The 24,431-nt window shown below is 44.3% G+C and overlaps 1 protein-coding gene across 1 annotated transcript in view; it reads right to left on the bottom strand.

The window, feature by feature from the left end:
• Positions 1-24,431, bottom strand: part of LOC142664324 (uncharacterized) — a 251,955-nt gene that overhangs the window by 209,610 nt on the left and 17,914 nt on the right. The window contains exon 7 of the mRNA XM_075843367.1: positions 18,064-19,172. Within this exon, the coding sequence (XP_075699482.1) occupies positions 18,064-19,172 (1,109 nt within the window). The remainder of the gene's footprint in view (positions 1-18,063; positions 19,173-24,431) is intronic.

Below are 24,431 nucleotides of genomic sequence, written 5' to 3' on the forward strand. Positions count from 1 at the left end.
AGATACCAGAGGGCGTATCTCAACATCTGCATGTGGGTCCACTAGTTCAAACATGGCGGTTTCTGCTGTGCTGGGCATCGGTCTATACAAGAACATAGGGCCTGTAAACCAGATTGTGTCTTTCAGACGGTTAGCGGCAACGGATCTGGTTGCTTGGTCTGCAGGATTGAGATGCGTAGGTACGTAATGCCATTGTTCGGGAGAGGTAGATCTTCTAATCCTTAGCACTCTGTTGCTTACGTAGACATAGAAGCGTCTAGTTAAGTTACAGATGTATCCTAGTACTATCTTGCTGTCAGAGTAAAACTCAGCGTCTTTATTCTCCATGTTCAATTCCGTAGTGATGAGTTCGGCTAACTCCACTGCTAACACCGCAGCGCAAAGTTCCAGGCGTGGTATTGTGTGTTCAAGAAGTGGCGCTAGTTTTGCTCTGCTCATTGTCCGCTGGTATCTATCGTCTTTAAAGAGGCTCTGTCACCAGATTTTGCAACCCCTATCTGCTATTGCAGCAGATAGGCGCGGCAATGTAGATTACAGTAACGTTTTTATTTTTAAAAAACGAGCATTTTTGGCCAAGTTATGACCATTTTTGTAGTTATGCAAATGAGGCTTGCAAAAGTCCAAGTGGGTGTGTTTAAAAGTAAAAGTCCAAGTGGGCGTGTATTATGTGCGTACATCGGGGCGTTTTTAATACTTTTACTAGCTGGGCGCTCTGACGAGAAGTATCATCCACTAATTACTATTAGGGTATGTGCACACACACTAATTACGTCCGTAATTGACGGACGTATTTCGGCCGCAAGTCCCGGACCGAACTCAGTGCAGGGAGCCGGGCTCCTAGTATCGTAGTTATGTACGACGCTAGGAGTCCCTGCCTCTCCGTGGAACTACTGTCCCGTACTGAAAACATGATTACAGTACGGGACAGTTGTCCTGCAGAGAGGCAGGGACTCCTAGCATCGTACATAACTATGATGCTAGGAGCCCGGCTCCCTGCACTGAGTTCGGTCCGGGACTTCCGGCCGAAATACGTCCGTCCATTACAGACGTTAATGTGCTCGTGTGAACCCAGCCTTAGAGTGTATTAAAAAGACTTGGGAAATCTAAATGAAGGACTTACACTAGTCTTTCCGGCTGGATCCACTTCTGGCTTTGAGGTGGTGTTTTTCATTCGATTTTCTGAGGCAAACTGCATGTTATTCCAGTTCACAAATAGCAGTTTTGTTTCAGAAAGGTCTGCGGCTATTCCACTCATCTGAATGGTGATTTCAGAATCCATGTGCGTGCTGCAGAAACAACTCCACTCAGATGTATGGAACTATTTACAGTTTCAGAAAATTTATGCTACAAATCTGTCGCAAATCTGAATCTACCCTGCGGCCGGATTCGCACGAGCATGTGCGTTTTACGCACGCAAAAATTGTGGCGTTTTGCATGCGCAAAAGGCACTTAACAGCTCCGTGTGTCATCAGCATAAGGTGCGCGGCTGCGTGCTTTTCGGGCAGCCGCCATTATGACACTCCGTTTGGATGTTTGTAAACAGAAAAGCACGTGGTGCTTTTCTGTTTTCATTCATCCTTTTCACTGCTGTTGCGCGAATCATGCGCATCCCACGGAAGTGCTTCCATGTGGTTCGCGTGATTTTCACACACCCATTGCATGTTGTGACTTTTACACAGCGGACTCACGCTGCGTAAAAATCACGCAACTGTCTGCACGGCCCCATAGACCAATATAGGTCCGTGCGACGCGCGTGAAAATCACGCGCGTTGCACGGACGTATATCACGTTTGTCTGAATTAGCCCTGAGGGTAAGAACAGACGGAACAGCAACCACAACCACATAGATGACAAATGGACACACGATTGAGCAGGTAAATATTGAGGCATTACAAAAAAAACGATGTGGCCATTCCCCTCCACATGTGGGCGTGATTTTGGGCGCCAACCTTGATTCTAATTCAGTGATAAATACACTTATGACATTTCCTTTCATGAAAATAAATTGGTGAATATTTATTTTATTCAATTAGAAAGTTACTTTGTTAGTGTTTATTTTTCTTCAATTCGATCACCTTCAGCTTTTTATACTGTTTTAATTAAAGTCAAATATAAAAATGTTCATATATGTTAAAAACAAAAAGTTTACATTGTCCTTACTGCCACTCTGGATTCTCCTGCAGTGCGGGGGAATTTAAGAATACAGTAATAAGACGCGAGGTTCCTGGTGACAATTCAGCTTCTCTGCTTTGTCAGTAAGCCAGGCTCTTCTTTTCTTCCTTATATCCACAATACTTTTCCTACATAGATTCCGGTCACAGTAGACCTCCGGTAAATATAATTTGGGTGTTTAGCAGATCCAAGCTAATTCAAACCCCAAAAAAATAAACAAACACTCTTAGGCCGGATTGACTTCAATGGGTGCGTGATGCGTGAACAATGCACAAATATAGGACATGTCGTGCGTTTCACGCAGCGGACACACGTTGCGTGAAAATCACTGACAGTCTGCACGGCCCCATAGACTAAAATGGATCCGTGCGAGGCATGTGAAAATCACGCGCGTTGCAAGGACGTATTACACGTTCGTCTAAATAAGCCCTAAGGCTATGTTCTCACAGAGTTTTTGGGCGAGTTTTTTGACGCGGGAACCGCGCCGCAAAACTTGTCAAAAATGGCCCTAAAATGCCTCCCATTGAAGGAACATGCCCTATCTTCGCGCGGTTACGCCTCTGACCTCCCATTGACTTCAATGGGAGGCAGAGAAAGCGTATTTCGTTGCGTTTTATGCCCGCGGCGGTCAATGGCTATGGGCGAAAAAAGCCGCAAAAATCGGCGTGCAGGGAGAGGAAATTCTGCCTCAAACTTCCAAATGGAATTTTGAGGCGGAAATTCCACCTGCAAAAAAACTCAGTGTGAACATAGCCTTATTGGCTGTTTAACCCGTTAGTGACCGCCAATACGCCTTTTCACGATCCCGGCTCTAACGGGTGAGATCGATATAAGTATCGATCTCACCCGTTTAACCCCTCAGATGCGCCACTCAATAGAGAGCGTCGCATCTGAGTGGTTTTGGAGAGAGGACTGCCTGTAGTGTATGCCTGTTAGGTAATGCCAGAGGCATGGCCTTGCAGATGCCTGTCCGTTTTACACGGACAGGCATAATACACTGCATTACAGAAGTATTGCAGTGTATTATAAAAGCGATTGGAGGATAGCTTCGTTAAGTCCCCTAGTTGGACTAGTAAAGAAGTAAAAAAAGTTTAATAAGGTTCATAAAAAAACATACGTGAAAAAAAAATTAAACCCACTTTTTCCCCTTACAAAATGCTTTATTATTAAAAAATAAATGAATTGAAAAAGTTACACATATTTGGTATTGCCGTGTCCGTAACCACCCCAACAATAAAGTCATTACATTATTTAACTCGCACGGTGAACGCCATAAAAAAAAATGTAAAAACACATGCAAAAAAAAATCAAAAAAAAAAAATCAAGGTTTTCTGTGAATCCTGCCTTAACCCCTTCCCGCTCCTGGACGTACTATTAGGTCATGGCAGCTGTATCGTTCGCGCTCCATGACCTAATAGTACGTCGTCTCGGGAGTAACGGCTGTTTCGGCCGCCCTCCCGACATACAGGAGCTGTGACAGCTGCTTTCTCGTACAGCAGCTGTCACAGCTCCTATAGCGGTGACCGATCGCTGTGTCCCCGCTGATTAACCCCTTAAAAGCCGCGTTCTATAGAGATCGCAGCTTTTTAGGGGTTAAGCTGCCATCGCCGGCCTGCTACACGATAGTGGGCGGCGATGGTGACTATGGCAACCGGACACCAAACAATGGCGTCCGGCTATTCCATGTAGTGCAGTGTATTAGAATAGCGATCAGGGCCTCCTGCCCTCAAGTCCCCTAATGGGACAAAGTAATAAAGTTAAAAAAAAGTAAAAACAAGATGTGTAAAAATAAGAAAATAAAAGTTTTAAAAGTATTAAAAGTAAAAAGCCCCCTTTTTACCTTATCAGTCATTTATTATTAAGAAAAATATATAAACAAACAAATAAACTATACATAATTGGTATCGCCGTGTCCATTACGGCCTGAACTACAAAATTATTTCGTTATTTATCCCGCGCGGTGAACGCCGTAAAAGAAAATAATAATAAACCGTACCACAATCACAATTGTTTGGTCACTTCACCTCCCAAAAAATGGAATAAAAAGAGATCAAAAAGTCGCATGTACCTAAAAATGGTACTGATGGAAACTACAGTTCGTTACGCAAAAAATAAGTCCTCGCACGGCTTTATTGATTGAAAAATAAAAAAGTTTTGGTGCTTAGAATAAGGTAACACAAAAAGTGAATGATTTTTTACAAAACTTATTTTATTGTGCAAACGCCATAAGACATAAAAAAAAACTATAAACATCTGGTATCGCCGTAATCGTATCGCCCCGCAGAATATAGTGAATGTGTCATTTATACCGCACGGTGAACGCTGTAAAAAAAATAGAATAAAAAAACAATAGTAGAATTGCTGTTTTTTAGTCACCACGCCATCTAAAAATAGAATAAAAACTGATCAAAAAGCCGCATGCACCCCAAGAAAACTACAATGGATTCCTCAAGGGGTCTAGTTTCCAAATTGGGGTCACTTTTGGGGGTTTCCAATGTTTTGGCACCACAAGACCTCTTCAAACCGGACATGGTGCCTAATAAAAAAGAGGCCTCAAAATCCACTAGGTGCTCCTTTGCTTCTGAGGCCGGTGCTTCAGTCCATTACCGTCCGAGGGCCACATGTGGGATATTTCTCAAAACTGCAGAATCTGGGCAATAAATATTGAGTTGCGTTTCTCTGATAAATCCTTTTGGTGTTACAAAAAAAATGGTATAAAGAGGATTTTCGGACAAAAAAAAAGAACATTTCACCTCTACTTTGCTCTAAATTTCTGTGAAACACCTAAAGGGTTCATAAACTTTCTAAATGCGGTTGTGAATACTTTGAGGGGTCTAGTTTCTAAAATGGGGTGTTTGATAGGGGTTTCTAATATATGGGCCCCTCAAAGCAACTTCAGAACTGAACTGGAACCTAAAAAAATAAATAAATGAGGCAATTTACTTTGCTTCTTACATTATACTGATAATGAGCCGTGCCCACCCCGAGATGACCCCAGTTTTGACCGTTTGTATAAACGGAGACCCCTATTAGACCGTTTCAGTGCCCGGTTTTCGCAAGCATACACCCCCGAGAAGTGTATTTCTATTGATGAGTCCTTGGTACATTTTAAAGGGAGGGTTAAATTCCGCGAGTACCTGCCGGGTAAGAAGGCAAGGTATGGTGTGAAGATGTATAAGCTGTGCGAGAGTGCATCAGGGTATACCTACAGATTTAGGATATATGAAGGAAAGGCCACCCCCAAACCAGACTGCATCCTGGACTACAATAGGTACATGGGAGGGATGGACTTGTCAGATCACGTCCTGAAGCCCTACAGCGCCATGCGGTGTGGTATAAGAAGTTGGCCGTGCACATCATACAGATGGCATTGTACAATGCGTACGTGCTACATCGATGTGCAGGCCAGAGGGGAACTTTCCTGGAATTTCAAGAGGTGGTTATCAAGAACCTAATCTTTAGGGACCAAGAAGGGGGGGCACCCAGTACTTCTGGAAGCGAGGCCACACGCATCGTACCAGGCCAACACTTTCCTGGAGAAGTTCCCCAAACAGGCAAGAAGGGAAAAAGTCAAAAGAGGTGCAAAGTCTGCTATAAGAGGGCGATAAGGGATGACACAATATATCAATGTGACACGTGTCCCGAATAACCAGAGCTCTGTATGAAAGAGTGTTTTAAAATGTATCATACATACCTTGGTTTATAATTTACCCCAATTTTACTTACCCTGATGCACTCCGCACAGCTTATCCCCCCTCGTCTTTCCCCTCTGGGCCCTGCTGTGTGCCCAGGCAGCTGATAACATCCACATGTAGGGTATTGCCGTACCCGTGAGAACCAACATTACAGTTTATGGGGTGTAGGTCTCCGGTCAAAATGCTCACTACACCTCTAGATAAATGCCTTAAGGGTGTAGTTTTTAAAACGGGGTCACTTCTTGCGGGTTTCAAATGTACTGGTACCTCAGGGGCTTCTGCATACATGACTTCGCACCAGAAAATCCCCAGTAGGCCAAATGGTGGTCCTTTCCTTCTGAGCCCTCCTATGGGCCCAAACGGCAGTTTATCACCACAAATGGTGTATTGCTGCACTCAGGAGAAATTGGGCAACAAAATGGGGTATTTTGATCACAAATTACATTTTATTGGAAAAAATGACTTTTTTTTTCATTTCACAGCCCAATTCAAATACGTGCTGTGAAAAAACTGTGCGGTCAAAATGGTAACAACAACCATAAATGAATTCCTTGAGGGGTGTAGTTTCCAAAAAGGTGTCACTATTGGGGGATTACTACTGTTTTGGCACCTCAACACCTTTTCAAACCTGGCATGCTGCCTAAAATATATTCTAATAAAAAAGAGGCCTCAAAATGCACTAGGTGCTTCTATGCTTCTGGGGCTTGTGTTTTATTCCACGAGCGCACTAGAGCCACATGTGGGACATTTATAAAAACTGCAGAATCTGGACAATACATATTTAGTAGTGTTTCTCTGGTAAAAACTTCTGTGTTACAGAAAAAAATGTGAATAAAATTGAAATTTAGCAAGAAAAATTAATTTTGCAAAATTTCACCTCCACTTTGCTTAAATTCCTGTGAAATGCCTGAAGGGTTAAAAAAACTTTCTAAATGCTGTTTTGAATACTTTGAGGAGTCTAGTTTTTAAAATGGGGTGTTTTATCAGGGTTTCTAATACATAGGCCCCTCAAAGCCACTTCAGAACTCAAGAGGTACCTTAAAAAAAGGCTTTTGAAATTTTCTTAAACATATGAGAAATTGCAGTTTATGTTCTAAGCCAGGGGTCTCAAACTCGGCCGGGTAAGTGGGCCGCATATAGAAAAAATGGGAAGTTGACGGGCCGCATTACTTTCAAATTTGATACAATACAAAATTATTGTTTATCAATTAGTTATTTGAACTACTATAACACTATATTACTAGAATAATAATACTACATTACTATAATAATAGCGCTAGGTTTAAAATTTGAGATATTTCTCCACGTGCTTATTTCAACAATTCAGCTTTCCAGTTTAAGTGTCGCTAAATGCAGTCCGGTGGCTCAGTTAGCACACATGTCAAGATTGGGCAGCCCCTTTTTAGATAGTGCCGCAGTGCCCTCTGTGGATGCTGCCGCAGTGCCCTCTGTGGATGCTGCCGCAGTGCCCTCTGTGGATAATGCAACACACCCCTAGAAAAGGCCACAGTGCCCTCTGTAGATAAGGCCACAGTGCCCTCTGTAGATAAGGCCACAGTGCCATCTGTAGATAAGGCCACAGTGCCCTCTGTAAATAAGGCCACAGTGCCCTCTGTAGATAAGGCCACGGTGCCCTCTGTAGATAAGGCCACAGTGCCCTCTGTAGATAAGGCCACAGTGCCCTCTGTAGATAATGCAACACACCCCTAGATAATGCCAGTGTCCTCTTCAGATACTGTCACACTCCCACTTGTAGATAACGCCACAGTGCCCTCTGTAGAGGCTGCCACAGTGCCCTCTGTAGAGGCTGCCACAGTGCCCTCTGTAGAGGCTGCCAAAGTGCCCTCTGTAGAGGCTGCCAAAGTGCCCTCTGTAGAGGCTGCAAAAGTGCCCTCTGTAGAGGCTGCCCCAGTGCCCTCTGTAGAGGCTGCCCCAGTGCCCTCTGTAGAGGCTGCCTCAGTACCCTCTGTAGAGGCTGCCCCAGTGATGTCAGGGGCTTGCCCAGAGCTGGAGTCCCAGGCAGAGCGCTAGTAGGCTCTTCCTGGGACTCCAGCTGTGCTCCTAACATCACTGGGACTCCTGCTCTGGGGAAGCCCCTGACATCATTGTTGATGTATGGACAGCGATGTCAGAGGCTTCCCCAGAGTCCCGGAGCAGAGCCGACACCAGCGCTCTGCTCGGGACTCCGGCTCTGGGGAAGCCCCAGACATTGCTGTTCATATGTGGACAGCGATGTCAGGGAATTCCACAGAGTCCAGGAGCAGAGCCGACACCAGCGCTCTGCTCCGCTCTGGGCAAGACCCTGACACACTGTCCATATATGGGCAGCGATGTCAGGGAATTCCACAGAGTCCCGGAGCAGAGCTGACACCAGCGCTCTGCTCGGGACTCCGGCTCTGGGGAAGCCCCAAACATCGCTGTTCATATGCGGACAGCGATGTCAGGGAATTCCACAGAGTCCCGGAGCAGAGCCGACACCAGCGCTCTGCTCGGGACTCCGGCTCTGGGGAAGCCCCAGACATCGCTGTTCATATGTGGACAGCGATGTCAGGGAATTCCACAGAGTCCAGGAGCAGAGCCGACACCAGCGCTCTGCTCCGCTCTGGGCAAGACCCTGACACACTGTTCATATATGGGCAGCGATGTCAGGGAATTCCACAGAGTCCCGGAGCAGAGCCGACACCAGTGCTCTGCTCGGGACTCCGGCTCTGGGGAAGCCCCAGACATCGCTGTTCATATGTGGACAGCGATGTCAGGGAATTCCAAAGAGTCCCGGAGCAGAGCCGACACCAGCGCTCTGCTCGGGACTCCGGCTCTGGGGAAGCCCCAAACATCGCTGTTCATATGCGGACAGCGATGTCAGGGAATTCCACAGAGTCCCGGAGCAGAGCCGACACCAGCGCTCTGCTCGGGACTCCGGCTCTGGGGAAGCCCCAGACATCGCTGTTCATATGTGGACAGCGATGTCAGGGAATTCCACAGAGTCCAGGAGCAGAGCCGACACCAGCGCTCTGCTCCGCTCTGGGCAAGACCCTGACACACTGTTCATATATGGGCAGCGATGTCAGAGAATTCCACAGAGTCCCGGAGCAGAGCCGACACCAGCTCTCTGCTCGGGACTCCGGCTCTGAGGAAGCCCCAGACATCGCTGTTCATATGTGGACAGCGATGTCAGGGAATTCCACAGAGTCCCGGAGCAGAGCCGACACCAGCGCTCTGCTCGGGACTCCGGCTCTGGGGAAGCCCCAGACATCGCTGTTCATATGTGGACAGCGATGTCAGGGAATTCCACAGAGTCCAGTAGCAGAGCCGACACCAGCGCTCTGCTCCGCTCTGGGCAAGACCCTGACACACTGTCCATATATGGGCAGCGATGTCAAGGAATTCCACAGAGTCCCGGAGCAAAGCCGACACCAGCGCTCTGCTCAGGACTCCGGCTCTGGGGAAACCCCAGACATCGCTGTTCATATGTGGACAGCGATGTCAGGGAATTCCACAGAGTCCAGGAGCAGAGCCGACACCAGCGCTCTGCTCGGGACTCCGGCTCTGGGGAAGCCCCAGACATCGCTGTTCATATGTGGACAGCGATGTCAGGGAATTCCAGAGTCTCGGAGCAGAGCCGATACTAGCGGCTGTGTCCCGCGGGCCGCAGATGACAGCCCCAGGCCGCGTGCTTGAGACCCCTGTTCTAAGCCTTGTAACGTCCAAGAAAAAATAAAAGAAAGTTCAAAAAACGATGCCAATCTAAAGTAGACATATGGGAAATGTGAACTAGTAACTATTTTGGGTGGTGTAACCGTCTGTTTTACAAGCAGATGCATTTCAATTCTGAAAAATGCTATTTTTTCAACATTTTCCCTAAATTTTGCAATTTTTCACCAATAAACACTGAATATATCGACCAAATTTTGCCACGAACTTGAAGCCCAATGTGTCACGAGAAAACAATCTCAGAATCGCTTGGATAGGTTTAAGCATTCCGACGTTATTACCACATGAAGTGAAATATGTCATATTTGAAAAATGGGCTCTGAGCCTTAAGGCCAAAACTAGGCTGCGCCCTTAAGGGGTTAAATTTTTGGGATAAAAAGTGATAAAAAAGTCGCATGTACTCCAAAATTGTAACAATAAAAACTACACGTCGTCCTGCAAAAAAAGCCCTCAAACAACGGCATAGGCGGAAAAATAAAAAAGTTATGACTCTTCAAATATGGAGACACAAAAACAATTATTTTTTTTAAAAAGAAAAGTGTTTATACTGTGTAAAAGTAGTAAAACATACAAAATCTATATGAATTTGGTATTTTTGCAATCGTAACAACCCGCTGAATAAAGTTATTGTGTTATTAATACCACACGGTAAACAGTGTAAATCTAGGCCGCAAAAAAGTGTGGCGAAAATGCAGGCTTTTTTCTATTCCCCCCCAATTTTTTTTAATAAAAGTTAACCAATAAATTCTATGTATCCCAAAATGGTGCGGTTACAAAATAGAACTTGTCCTACAAAAAACAAGATCTTATACAGCTATAGCTTGGTCATTAAGGCCTAAAATAGGCTGGTGTTTAAGTGGTTAAAGTTTGTCAATAATCTGATGTGTTTAAAGGAAGGGTGTTGCGAAAAAATAATTTTTTTATATCAATTTGCTTTTAGTGTTTTATTTAAAAAAAAAATATTTGGAGGCGTGGCTTGGACATGGCACTGACCAGACGTGCTTCTTGAGAGCTCCGTTCCTGCACTTCCCTAACCCGATCATAAGCACATTAATACGCAACATTTTATCAACCTGATGGTCAGGAAATCCAAGGCCTCCACGGGGACTCCTTACTGTACACGGCAGATGTCTTCAGCCGGCTCCATCCAGCGATTCCTAACCGACGCTGCTGCTGGACCATCATCTAAGATGGCGCCGCTGGAGGGGAAACGAGATGGCGCCGGGACTTTGCTTCCATAGGGGCTGTCATCTGCGGCCGGCGCTGCTACATCAGGTACCGCTTGTACCTTCCCCTCGATCTCGGGTTCTCAGGGGCAGTTTCCCTCCCTGCTGAATGGGGTGGAGCCGAGCTCTTCTGGGGCTGTGATGGCGCTGCCTGCGCGGGACTGCTCGCCACGTGGTGCCTGTCATGGTGGCCGGGTTTCTCCCTTATCTTCCCCTCATGTGCTTGGGCCTGCATTGCTGCCTTCTACCTGTCCCAGAGATTTGGCTGCTCATCCCTCCTCTCACATAGGGGGTTCTGCTGTCCTAGGGGATGATTTACAGGGCTTGAGACAACAGTTATCAGCATTGCCCACTAAACAGGACATGGAGCGTTATGTAAACCGTCTTGAGACGACGTATAAATGAGAGATACAATCTCTTACCACCAATCTATCTCAATTGTCCGATCAAGTACAGCGGATGGAAAGCGATGTTTCCGTTATTACACAGCAACAAGTCTCTCATGCCGACCGATTGGATCAACACTCTCATCAGATTCACACATTATTTAACCTTGCTGAGGATCACGAGAATCGGAATCGCCGTAATAATATTCGGCTTCGGGGCATCCCTGAGGATATCTCTCCGGGTCAACTCATCCCTGCTTTACAGTCTCTGTTTAATACATTATTAGGGCGCCCTGCTGATGATCCTCTGGAGCTGGATAGAGCTCACAGGACTCTAGGCCCGCTTAACCCGGATCCTGATAGGCCTAGAGATGTGCTATGCCGTGTCCATTTCTTTTCTCTTAAGGAGCAGATCATGAGGAAGGCCCGAGGTTTTATTACAGGGAGTCAAGATCCAGCTGCTATCTGATTTGTCCAGGATGACTCTGGACAAGCGCAGAGTGCTACGTCCTTTGCTGGATGTCTTGAGAGAACATGAGATCTCCTATTCCTGGGGTCACCCCTTTCAGCTGCAGGTTCGCAGGGACGGGGCACTGCTGAGTGTTCGTGACCCGGGGGATGTTCCGGATTTCTGCGCTGCTCTCCGTTTGCCTAGAGTTTCTCTCCCTGATTGGCCTTATTTTCCTATCCCGCCGCCGCGTCCACGATCACGCAGGCGAGGTCGTTCTCCTGCTTTTCCTATGAGGCGTCACGATGGTCGTCCTGCGGAGCCGATGTGATGCCCTTTTAATGTCTCCAAATTGCAGCCTGCTGTCAGAGCTTAATTGCAATGGTTATTGTGTTTATCAGCTGAGGCAATTATATTTGGAGGTTCATGTGGACATGGCTGTGTGGGTCTGCATTATGTTCTAGGTGATTGCTGTTGGAGACCTGGTGGCTACTGATGTTGGTTGATTGCTGTTAATACGCCACAATCGTGAATTTTTATTTTTATTATTTTCTTTTATTGCTAACCTGTATGTACATTTATGCTGACAATGACTGTATTAAGGGGTGTTCTCTGCTGGGGTTTCTTTAGGTCCCTACTAACAATGTATACTCTTATTTAATTATTTTTGGGTATCATACTAAGTGCCTTGGTTTTCCTTTCTTTTCTGTTATATCGTTATTTGCTATATAAAATTTGCTGGGTTGGGGGGTGCGGGGCGCTGGCTAGACCTTGTCCTGACACTTCTCCTCTTAGGGACTCACTGGTTATATCCGGTGTATATTGGATTGTTTCTCCTTGATTAGATCAAGGAGTGGGTGCTTGTTTCACCCGCTTGTTTGTCCTTGTTGTCGTGTCTCCCTTCCTTGTCTGTCTTGTCCTTCTCTTCATTGTTGTAGCACATTTCTTGACTTGCTAGTCCTACGTGCGTTGGAGATGGCACAGTTGAAAGTCTGTACCTTTAATGCTAGAGGGCTTAATGTCCAGGAAAAACGCTTGCAGATATTGTACAACATGCACAAAGAGCGTGTAAATATCCTGTTTTTACAGGAGACTCATTTTCAGGTGGGCTACACTCCATAGTTTACAAATCGTTATTATCCAGTCTGGTTCCACAGTGCCAACCCGGAATCCAAGTCCAAGGGCGCTAGTATATGTATTCACAAGTCACTCTCACATAAACTGGTAGACGTCCTGGTTGACCCGGGCGGTCGGTATGTGTTTCTTAAACTGTCCATTCGGAATAAGCTGTTCACCTTGGCTAATGTGTACCTCCCCAATCAGGATCAGGCTCGGGTGTGCTGCGCGTATTTGCGGAAATTGGAGGAGTTCACGGAGGGAGTCTTGATTGTGGGCGGTGGTTTTAACCTGACGTTCGATTCCAGACTTGACACCTCCTCGGGCAGGTCTGCTGTTCCGAAGTCCCACTTGGGAACCTTGAAAACTGTGATGCATTCCATGCAATTGATTGACGTGTGGAGGATTCTGCATCCACAGGTAAGAGAATATACTTACTTCTCCCCGCTACATAATATGTACAGTCGGCTGGACGCCTTTCTTATTAGCCACCATTTGCTTATCTGGCATCCTACCTCTGAGGTGGGCCCTATGGTTTGGTCAGATCATGCCCCCGTATTTCTGACACTCACGTTTCCTAGCTCGGTACCCAATTTCCAATCTTGGAAACTTAACGATAATTTATTGCGTGACTCAGTGTGTGTGTCAGCCCTTAAGGACTCGCTAACCGGCTTTTTTGAGGTGCATACACATGACACCACCCCATTACCATTACAGTGGGAGGCGCTGAAGTGTGTAGTTAGGGGAGTTCTGATCCAACATGGGGCACGTTTGAAGCGGGAAAAACGGGTAGCTATTGCGCGGCTCCTTACTCAGATACGGGACCTTGAATCCCGTCATAAGCGTGTTCTGTCCTCACAGATATCTGCGGAACTTACTACAGCGAGAGAATCCTTGCGTTCTCTGATAGACCAGTCACACGCTCAATTCAGGGACCGGCTGCGAAAACATTCGTACGAATTTGCAGACAAATGTGGTAGGTCTCTGGCACGGATACTACATCCTCGCACCCAGGCATCGTATATCCCTAAAATTACTTCTCCCTCGGGCGGTGAGGTTCATGATCCGGTGGGTATCACTGATTGCTTCAGACAGTATTACTCGGCATTATATAATCTTAAAGGCAATTTTCAGGATATGCAGGCGGATGCGTTGCGGGATAAAATAGACCGTTATGTGCACGACACTGCGTTGCCGTCACTGGGGGGCGGGGAGGCCTTGGGACTTGAGGAAGATTTTTTGGAAACGGAAGTGGAGCGTGCTATTGGAGACTCTCCCTTGGGCAAAAGTCCGGGACCCGATGGGTTTAATAATAAATTCTACAAGACATTTAAGGATCAATTGGCTCCATTCTTGACAAAAGTTTTTAATTCCGTGTCTTCCTCGTGTCCCTTTGCACCTCAGTCCCTTGAGGCCCATATTACCCTTTTACCAAAACCGGGCAAGGATCCAACGTCGTGCGCAAATTTCCGACCAATATCATTGATTAATGTAGACGTTAAGATTTTCGCGAAGTTGCTTGCCTCTCGACTCTCGCCTTTCTTACCTGACCTGGTCACAGATGACCAGGTGGGGTTTGTACGTGGTAGGGAAGCGTGGGACAACACTAACAAGACCCATCTTTTAACATCATACTGCCAATCCCATAAGATACCGATGTGTTTACTCTCGGTCGATGCTGAAAAAGCTTTTGACAGGGTACATTGGGTATTTCTCCGCAGTGTCCTTACACAGGTTGGCCTTGGCGCCACTATGGTGGATAGGATTATGGCATTATATCATGGGCCTACGGCCCGGGTTCGAGTTAATGGTTTGTTATCTGACTCTTTATCTATTACTAATGGCACGAGACAGGGGTGCCCACTCTCACCTTTACTATGTTTTGATCATGGAACACCTGGCCGTGACACTGCGGAGCAACCCTAATGTTAATGGCGTCTGTGTTGGCGCGGAACATCACAAACTGGCACTGTATGCAGATGATCTCCTTGTGTACATTACGACTCCCATGGTTTCCTTGCCATCTTTGACCGGGGAATTTGAGCGATTTGGTAATTTGAGTAATTTTAAAGTCAACTATTCTAAATCGGAGGCATTGAATATATCTCTCGATACTGCGCTAGCCACCCATCTCGCGCGGGTTTTCCCGTTCAAATCTAAATCTCTAAAATATTTGGGGGTGCATATCCCCACACAACAGTCGGATTTGTTCGCTTTGAATTACACACCCATTCAGCGCACCTTGAAGGATTTAATGTCATATGGTGGGAACCGCATATCGTGGTTTGGGCGCAGTAACGCGGTTAAAATGGACATTTTGCCCAAATTCCTATACATATTCCAATCCGTCCCTATCATAATTCCAACAAGCTTCTTCCAAACCTTACATAGGGCCATAACTAAATTTGTTTGGGGCTCCTCTAAGCCTCGTGTTCGTTTTGCTGTCCTTAGTCGGCCGAAAGTGGAGGGGGGGGGCAGGCTTGCCAGATTTTAAACGCTACCACCAAGCTGCGGTCCACATGTGAATGGTAGACTGGTTCCGCTCAGGTGCGGGTAAGCAATGGGTGTGCATTGAGAAGCCTATGTCTCCCCTAGCACTGTCGTCTCTGCCTTGGTTGTCTGCTCTCCAGCGACCTTCATCTTCTCTGCCTTCCCGCACACGTCAGTTTCTTGTAGTCTGGGAGCGGATCATTGCTGCGGTGGACCTTGTTCACCGTCCAGGTCCTCTATCTCCTCTTTTTGATGACCCTTCCTTCCCTCCGGCGGTGGGTGTGGACACATTCCTCTGTTGGGAGAGACAGGACGGTGGTTTCTTGGCTAAGACTCTTACACCTGAGACTGTTGTCTCTGAAGCCTGACCGGGGAGACGTTCAGTTTGGTGGTCCTATTTTCAGTTGCGCTATCTTTCTTCCATGGGCGACCGTCTTGTATTGCTGCAGGATAAGACTCCTCTGGAGCACTACTTGTTGTTGACGACTGCTGCCCCCTCTCATGTGTTGTCCTATTTACACGGGATCCTTCTACCTAAATATGATTACTCTCAGCTGACATTCACTACCGCATGGGATGAGGAGCTGGGGACTCGACACTCTGCGGAGGAGCGGGGCACATCTTTCTTCCTGGCGCATAAGTTACCGACCTTGTGCTTCGCCCACGAAAAAAATTATAAGATTCTCACCAGATGGTACTGCTGTCCTTCTTTGCTGCATAGGATATTCCCTAATGTATCTGAGGAGTGCTGGAGGTGTGGGGAGGCTCCTGGAACCATGCTGCACATTTGGTGGGACTGTCCCAAGCTTCGTCCCTTTTGGGGAAAATTTTTTGATCTTGGTAACAAACTTTTTCATACTGAGGTTCAGACTTCGGCCTCCATTGGCTTACTTTCCATGGTTCCTGGATCACTCCCACACCTCAAAAAGGGTGTCTTTCGGCATTTTTTGACCGCAGCAAGAACAGTGATCCCTCGTCATTGGAAGTTGAGCATTGTACCTTCTTTGAAGGAATGGGTAACGGAGGTGAACGGAATTATGAGGATGGAGGAGTTGATGTCTGCTGATCAGGGTAAATCTGAGCTCTTTGTCCGCACTTGGGCAGTGTGGTCTGGATTCCGGGGTGGTAATGATCTACCTCTCTGGCTAGATGGCCTCTTTTGAACGCCTATATAAGCCTACTTTTTGCGTGCTATGTCCGTATGTGTTTCCCCTTGTTGTCTTGTGTCTGTGTTAGTCTAAAGTATAGTGTGCACTTATATGCGACAATTCTTATCCAACTGTGGGGACTGGTTTCCCTAAATAATGCACTACTTCTGCTGCACTTATGATACTGTTAGGGTATGTGCACACACACTAATTACGTCCGTAATATACGGACGTATTTCGGCAGCAAGTTCCGGACCAAACTCAGTGCAGGGAGCCGGGCTCCTAGCATCATACTTATGTACGATGCTAGGAGTCCCTGCCTCGCTGCAGGACAACTGTCCCGTACTGAAAACATGATTACAGTACGGGACAGTTGTCCGGCAGCGAGGCAGGGACTCCTAGCGTCGTACATAAGTATGATGCTAGGAGCCCGGCTCCCTGCACTGAGTTCGGTCCGGAACTTGCGGCCGAAATACGTCCGTATATTACGGACGTAATTAGTGTGTGTGCACATACCCAAATTCTCATTGCATTCTTATTTAGCTTCTGCTTACTGATTAGGAGGCTACCTCCTACTGCTGTTTCTATGTATCTGTATATTGTATGCGATATTGAAGTAGTTATATTGCACTGCGTGCGAATTTTGCAAATTTATGAAACAATGTGTATGCTGTTATGTTTTTTATATTTTTAAAAATAAAAATCCTTGATAAAGAAAAAATAAATAAAAATAAAAATATTTATTTGTGTGTTTGACTTTTTTTTATTTTCTAACTTTTTCTTCTGTATGGGGGCTGCCATTTTTTTTTTCATCTCTGTATGTGTCGATTAACGACACATACAGACATGGAAAACGGCACATCCATCCCCATAGAGAATGCGAACGGGAGCCGTTCGCATTCAATATGGTGTACGCCGTCTGTGTGGGAAGGTCCAAATGGAAGGTCTTTGGCCGAGCGACATCCGGCGCCATTTTCTTGTGGACCGGAAGCCGCGGCCGTACAGTAAGATTACTACTTCCGGACATGTGTTCTGAAGCAAGCACTAGGAGCGGAGGGAGCAGACGTACCGGATTGAGCAGCGGCGGCGGCAGAAGCAGGTAAGTTATGTCTGTGTATTCGCTCAAAAAATGACGACACAGTGTAGGAGGTTTGAACATTCAATCCCCTCCTTTCTCCTGGCACTAGCCAGGATAAAGGAGGGGGGATTGTTTGAGGACGATAGAGCGAGTGTGTCTTATCAAATTTTGCAGCATAAAGCAATGTGGTTGCTTTACCACATGCCAATGCTGCAATTTTGGGAATTGCTCCCTCTAGTGACCAGCACAGGGAAATGTTATAAATTAGAATCTAATTTATATTTCCTGACTTGTGAAAAAATGTAAAAAATTAGAACAATGTTTAATCATTTATACACTAATAGTTTAACGATTTTGCTCTTATAGGTTTTCCCACATTCTAAACGAGATTATGGTTTCTACTCCATGTGAATTCTCTGCGGAGTTCCAAAATGTAAGTTCTTTGTAAAACATCTTCCACATATAGAACATCAAAATTGCTTCTCCCCTGTATGGTTTCTCAGGTGAGCCCTAAGAATGCCTTTAGTAGTAAAACATTTCCTACATTCTGAACACGAATATAATTTCGCTCCTGTGTGACTTCTCTTATGTACAATAAGACTTGATTTATCTGTAAAACATTTCCCACATTCTGGACATGAATACGGCTTCTCTCCTGTGTGACTTCTCTCATGTCTAATAAGACCTGATTTATCTGTAAAACATTTCCCACATTCTGGACATGAATACGGCTTCTCTCCTGTGTGACTTCTCTCACGTCTTACAAAACTTGATTTATCTGTAAAACATTTCCCACATTCTGAACATGAATACGGCTTCTCTCCTGTGTGAATTCTCTCATGTGTAACTAGATATGATTTATATGTAAAACATTTTCCACATTCTGAACATGAATATGGCTTCTCTCCTCTGTGACTTCTCTCATGTGTAACAAGATGTGAGTTATCTGTAAAACATTTCCCACATTCTGAACATGAATACGGCTTCTCTCCTGTGTGACTTCTCTCATGTGCAACTAGACTTGATTTATATGTAAAACATTTCCCACATTCTGAACATGAATAAGGCTTCTCTCCTGTGTGAATTCTCTTATGTACAATAAGACTTGGTTTACGTGTAAAACATTTCCCACATTCTGAACATGAATACGGCTTCTCTCCTGTGTGACTTCTCTTATGTCTAATAAAACCTGATTTATCTGTAAAACATTTCCCACATTCTGAACATGAATACGGCTTCTCTCCTGTGTGAATTCTCTCATGTGTAACAAGATATGATTTTTTTGTAAAACATTTCCCACATTCTGAACATGAATACGGCTTCTCTCCTTTGTGACTTCTCTCATGTGTAACAAGAAATGATTTATCTGTAAAACACCTCACACATTTTGAACATGAATACGGCTTCTCTCCTGTGTGACTTCTCTCATGTGTAACAAGATTTGATTTATATGTAAAACATTTCCCACATTCTGAACATGAATAAGGCTTCTCTCCTGTGTGTCTTCTCTTATGTACAATAAGACTTGGTTTACATGTAAAACATTTCCCACATTCTGAACATGAATACGGCTTCTCTCCTGTGTGACTTCTCTCATGTCTAACAAGGTTTTCTCCTGAAGACTGCTGCATCATATCTTCATCTTCTACTTTATCATTTAGCAATAAGGTGAAGGTTCCCTCAGAGTTCTTACTGGGATTTTCTGTTAGGATTAAAAAAAATTGAGATTTTGTTTCACAATAGAAAAGTTGACAAATTTGTAACATTCGTTTTAGGCTGGAAACACACATGTAGTGTTTTGAGCCAAAGTCAGAAGTGGATCAAGCAGGAAGAAGTTTAAGCCAAGCCTTTTGTCTCCATTCCAGCCTTATAACGCTTTGTATAACACTTTAAAATAAATCCACTCAGTCCTCCACTATTAATTTATTACACAAAGCTTGACTTACTAAAGTTTTCTTTTTTGAAAAGCAGAACCTTGTCTGGCAATGAAGCCTGTTTTCTGCTAACACATTTGGCTGTTTAACCCCTTTAGGACGCAGCCTGTTTTGGCCTTGTGGCACAGCCGATTTTTTCAAATCTGACGTGTCACTTTATGTGGTAATAACTCCGGAATGCTTTTACCTATCCAAGCGATTCTGAGATTGTTTACTCGTGACATATTTTACTTTATGATAGTGGAAAAATTTGGTCGATAAATTCAATATTTATTCGTGAAAAACACCAAAATGTAGAGAAAATTTGCAAAAATGTGCATTTTTCTAAATTTAAATGTATCTGCTTGTAAAACCGATAGTAATACCACACAAAATAGTCACTAGTTACCATTTCCCATATGTGTACTTTATATTTGCATCGTTTTTTGAACATCCTTTTATTTTTCTAGGACGTTACAAGGCTTAGAACTTTAGCAGCAATTTCTCACATTTTCAAGAAAATTTCAAAAGGCTATTTTTACAGGGGCCAGTTCTGAAGTGGTTTTGAGGGCCTTATATATTAGAATACCCCAATAAATTACCCCATTTTAAAAACTGCACCCCTCAAAGTATTCAAAACAGCATTCAGAAAGTATTTTAACCCTTTAGGCATTTCACAGGAAATAAAGCAAAGTAGAGGGGAAATGTACAAATTTCTCCTTTTTTTGCCGAAATTTATTTGTAATAAAAAAAAATTGTGTAACACAGAAGGTTTTACCAGAGAAATGCAACTCAATATTTATTGCCCAGGTCCTGCAGTTTTTAGGAATATCCCACATGTGGCCCTAATGGACAGAAACACCGGCCTCAGAAGCAAAGAAGCACCTAGTGGATTTTGGGGCCTGCTTATATTTAGATTATATTTTAGGCACCATGTCGAGTTTGAAGAGGTCTTGTGGTGCCAAAACAGTGTAAACTCCCCAAAAGTGACCCCATTTTGGAAACTAGACCCCTCAGGGAATTTATCTAGGGGTATAGTAGGCACTTTGACCCCACAGGTATTTTGATATATTTATTGTAGTTAGTCTGTGAAAATGAAAATCTACTTTTTTCCTGAAATAAAATAGACATTTTTAATATTTACAAGGAATAAAAGAAGAAAAAGCATCTTCTCCCGATTACGGAAATACCCCATATGTGGTAATAAACTGCTGTTTGGACCCACGGCAGTGCTCAGAAGGGAGGGAGCGCCATTTGGATTTTGGAGCACAGATTTTGCTGGATTGATTTTCAGTTCCATGTCGTTATTGCAACCCCCTGGAGGGAACAAAATAGTGGAAACCCCCCAAAAGTGACCCCATTTTGGAAACTAGACCCCTCAAGGAATTTCTCTAGGGGTATAGTAAGCATTTATACCACACATGTCTTTTGCAGAATTTAGTAGAATTAGGCATTGAAAATGAATATAAACATTTTTGTCCACTAAAATGTTTAATTTTTTCATTTTCACAAGGCATAAAGGAGAAAAAGTCGCCCTAAATTTGTAGCGCAATCTCTCCCGAGTGTGACAATACCCCACATGTGGTGGTAATTTATTTTTTTAATAGAAATTAATTAACCTTTGCAGGACTGATCCTTTTTTGCTTTTCCATTTTAGTTTAGTTCACTCCCCGCCTTCCAAATGCCATAACTTTTTTATTTTTCCATGAATTGAGCGGTGTGAGGGCTTATTTTTGGCAGTATGAGCTGTAGTTTTTATTGGTACCATTTTTTAGTAGATGCAAATTTTTAATCACTTTTTATTACATTTTATTTAGAGCTTTGGTGGCCAAAAACAGTGATTTTGGCGTTTTAAATTCTTTATTTCTTACGGCGTTCACAATGCGCTATACATGACCATTGTACTTTATTCTGCGGGTCGGTACGTTTACGGCGATACCATAAGTATATAGATTTTTTTATGTTTTGCAGCGTTTGCACAATAAAATCACTTCTTTATAAAATAATTTATTTTCTGTGTCACCATATTCTGAGAGCCGTAACTTTTTTATTTTTCAGTCAAAAAAGCGGTGTCATGGCTTGTTTTTTGTGTGACGGGTTGTAGTTTTTATTGGTACTATTTTCGGGTACATGCGACTTTTTGATCACTTTTTATTCTATATTTTGAGAGGGGTGGTGACCAAAAAAATAGTGATTCTGGCAAAGTTTTTCGTTTGTTTTTTTTGCGGCGTTCACCGTGCGGTAAAAATAACATTATAGTGTTACAGATTGGGTCGTTACGAACGTGGTGATACAAAATATGTGTACTGTTTTTTAACGGTTTCATTTTTTTCCTATAATAAGAGACTTATTATAGAAAAAAAAAATCTTTTATTTTTACACTTTTGTAAACCATTTTTATTGACTTTTTTATTTTTTACACTTTATATTTTTGTTTATTAACTTTTCTCTTACTTTTTACACTTTCTTTTTTTGACCTGCAGCTCTGATCGCTGCTAGACTACATTACACTACCTAGGTAGTGTAATGTATTCCAACTGTCAGTGGGACGTCACAGTCACTCTGACAGTTAGGGTATGTTCACACACACTATTTACGGACGTAAATCGGCGTTTTAACCCCCGAATTACGTCCGAAAATGCACCTCAATAGCGTTGGCAAACATCTGCCCATTGAAAGCAATGGGCTGACGTTTGTCTGTTCACACGAGGCATATATTTACGCGTCGCTGTCAAAAGACGGCGCGTAAATACACGCCCGCGCCAAAGAAGTGTCCTGTCACTTCTTGGGACGTAATTGGAGCAGTTATTCCATTGACTCCAATGAAAAGCAGCGCCAATTACGTCCGTAATGGACGCGGCGTTCAAGCGCCTGCACATGCCGTTACGGCTGAAATTACGGGGATGTTTTCTCCTGAAAACATCCCCGTAATTTCAGCCGTTACGGACGCTGTCGTGTGAACATACCCTAAGTCTATGAGGACTAGCCAGAGGCTGATCCTCATAGGCTTGCATAGATGGCAGACCCGGGGACCGTTGTCTGGCCCCCGGGTGCCATCACAAGCATCAGCAGCCCCCACAATTGCATGGGGGCTGCTGATGTGCTACAAACCCTGTACATGCGGGGATCGCAATCGAGCCCCGCATGTAACGGGTTAAATCCCGATATCAGCGGCAATGAGCCGCTGATCGGCAACTAGTGGAGTGTCAGCTGTCAGGGACAGCTGACCTCCCGATTTCTGATGCACACTGTCGCCAACACTGTCACAGACACTGACATCGACAGTGTGAATCGCGAATGGTAGTGACGTCCTGTCACTCTGACAGGAAGTTTATCAGGAGGCTGATCCTGATTGGCTTCCGTACATGGCAGACACGGAGGCCATTACTTGGCCTCCGATCGCCATGCTAGCCATCTGCAAACCTCACGATTTCATTGTGAGGTCTGCCGATGAGCTAGAAACCCCTGAATGCGGTGATTGCAATCAATCACTGCAATCAAGGGGTTAATTGCCGATATCAGCGGAAATAAGCCGCTGATCGGCATACAGTGGAGTGTCAGCTGTCAGGGACAGCTGGCCTCCCGGTTCCCGGTGCACACTGTCGCCGACAGTGTGAAACAGGAACTTCGCAGTAACTGTACGTCCCTGTGCCTTAAGACACTGGCCGCATGGACGTACAGTTGCGTCCTCGTGCGCCTAGGGGTTAAATACTAATGAGGCATACACAATCTTAACTTAATATTGTTACAGACAGTCTAATATTGCCCGCAGTCTACATTTAACAAGATAATGTGTCATGAGACAAATCACAAATCTCAGGCTGAATTCACGGACATGATAATGAGGTCTGCAAGTCCGAATGGCTGAACAGTCACCGGATCTCAATTTTATAGAACATCTGTGGGATGTAGTGGAATAGACAGAGTGAAGTGGGAGAGTCGGAGAGGAGAAAACTCAGCAGGATGTTTTAAAACGTCCCTGAAGATATAGGTGTGGACCACCAGGACATTTATAATCTATCGGCAGTCAGCAACTGGTTAAAATAGGTTCTAATAATCATGGATCTGTTTGTTTTAATCCAATATAAAAACCACATCTTTAACCCCTTAATGACCGGGCCTGAAAAGACCTGAATGACAAGCTAAATTTTTCTGTTTTTGCCTCTCTGCGTTTCAGCAGCCATAACTTTTTTATTTTTTCATTGACGTGGCTGTATGAGGCCTTGTTTTTTGCGAGAGAAATAGTATTTTTTTTTCCCCACAGTTCGGGGGTAAAAATTTTTTTTTTACGGCGTGAATATAGGAAAAAGCTATTCTCTGAATCGTTTTGTTTCTTTTTTATCCCGTTCACGTTTCACGCTAAATAACCCATTAGATTAATTCTTCAGGTTATTACGGTCATGTAGATACCCAATATGTGTAGGTTTTTTGTTTTTATTTAGTGTAGGGGGCAATAAAATGTATTTGATGCAAAATAAAGCCTCTTTTTGGGACTTTTTTTATTTGTTTTGTTATTTTTTTTCTTAATCCCATCAAGGGATAACTTTATTTGTAACTTTTCTTTTTTACTTGTAATGTATTAGCATACTCCTGTACGCGAATACATTACACTGTGTCACTATGACACAGGCTGCTGATCGGGCAGCACATAGTGTGCCCGAACAGCAGGCAAACAGAACAGACAGCCCTGGGGTCCTTTGTAGGTCCCCAGGGCTGACTGCAGAGGGATTCCCCGGTGTTTGATCGCATCACCGGAATCCCGGTGATGCAATCAAAGAGGGGAATTCCATTTGATCATGCCGCGGTCACGGACTGCGGTAATCAAAGGGTTAAACAGCTGGGGTCCGAATGTTTTCCGACCCCAGCTGTGTACAGGAAGGGTGTCGCAAATTTATTTTTTTTTATATCAATTTGCTTTTAATGTTTTATTAAAAAATGTTTTATTTGTGTGTTTGTGTTTTACTTTTTTTGTTATTTTCGAACTTTTTCTTGTCTATGGGGGCTGCCATTTTTTTTTTTCATCTCTGTATGTGTCGATTAACGACACA

The sequence above is a fragment of the Rhinoderma darwinii genome, chromosome 1, assembly GCF_050947455.1.
Source record: "Rhinoderma darwinii isolate aRhiDar2 chromosome 1, aRhiDar2.hap1, whole genome shotgun sequence".
Classification (NCBI taxonomy): Eukaryota; Metazoa; Chordata; class Amphibia; order Anura; family Rhinodermatidae; genus Rhinoderma; species Rhinoderma darwinii.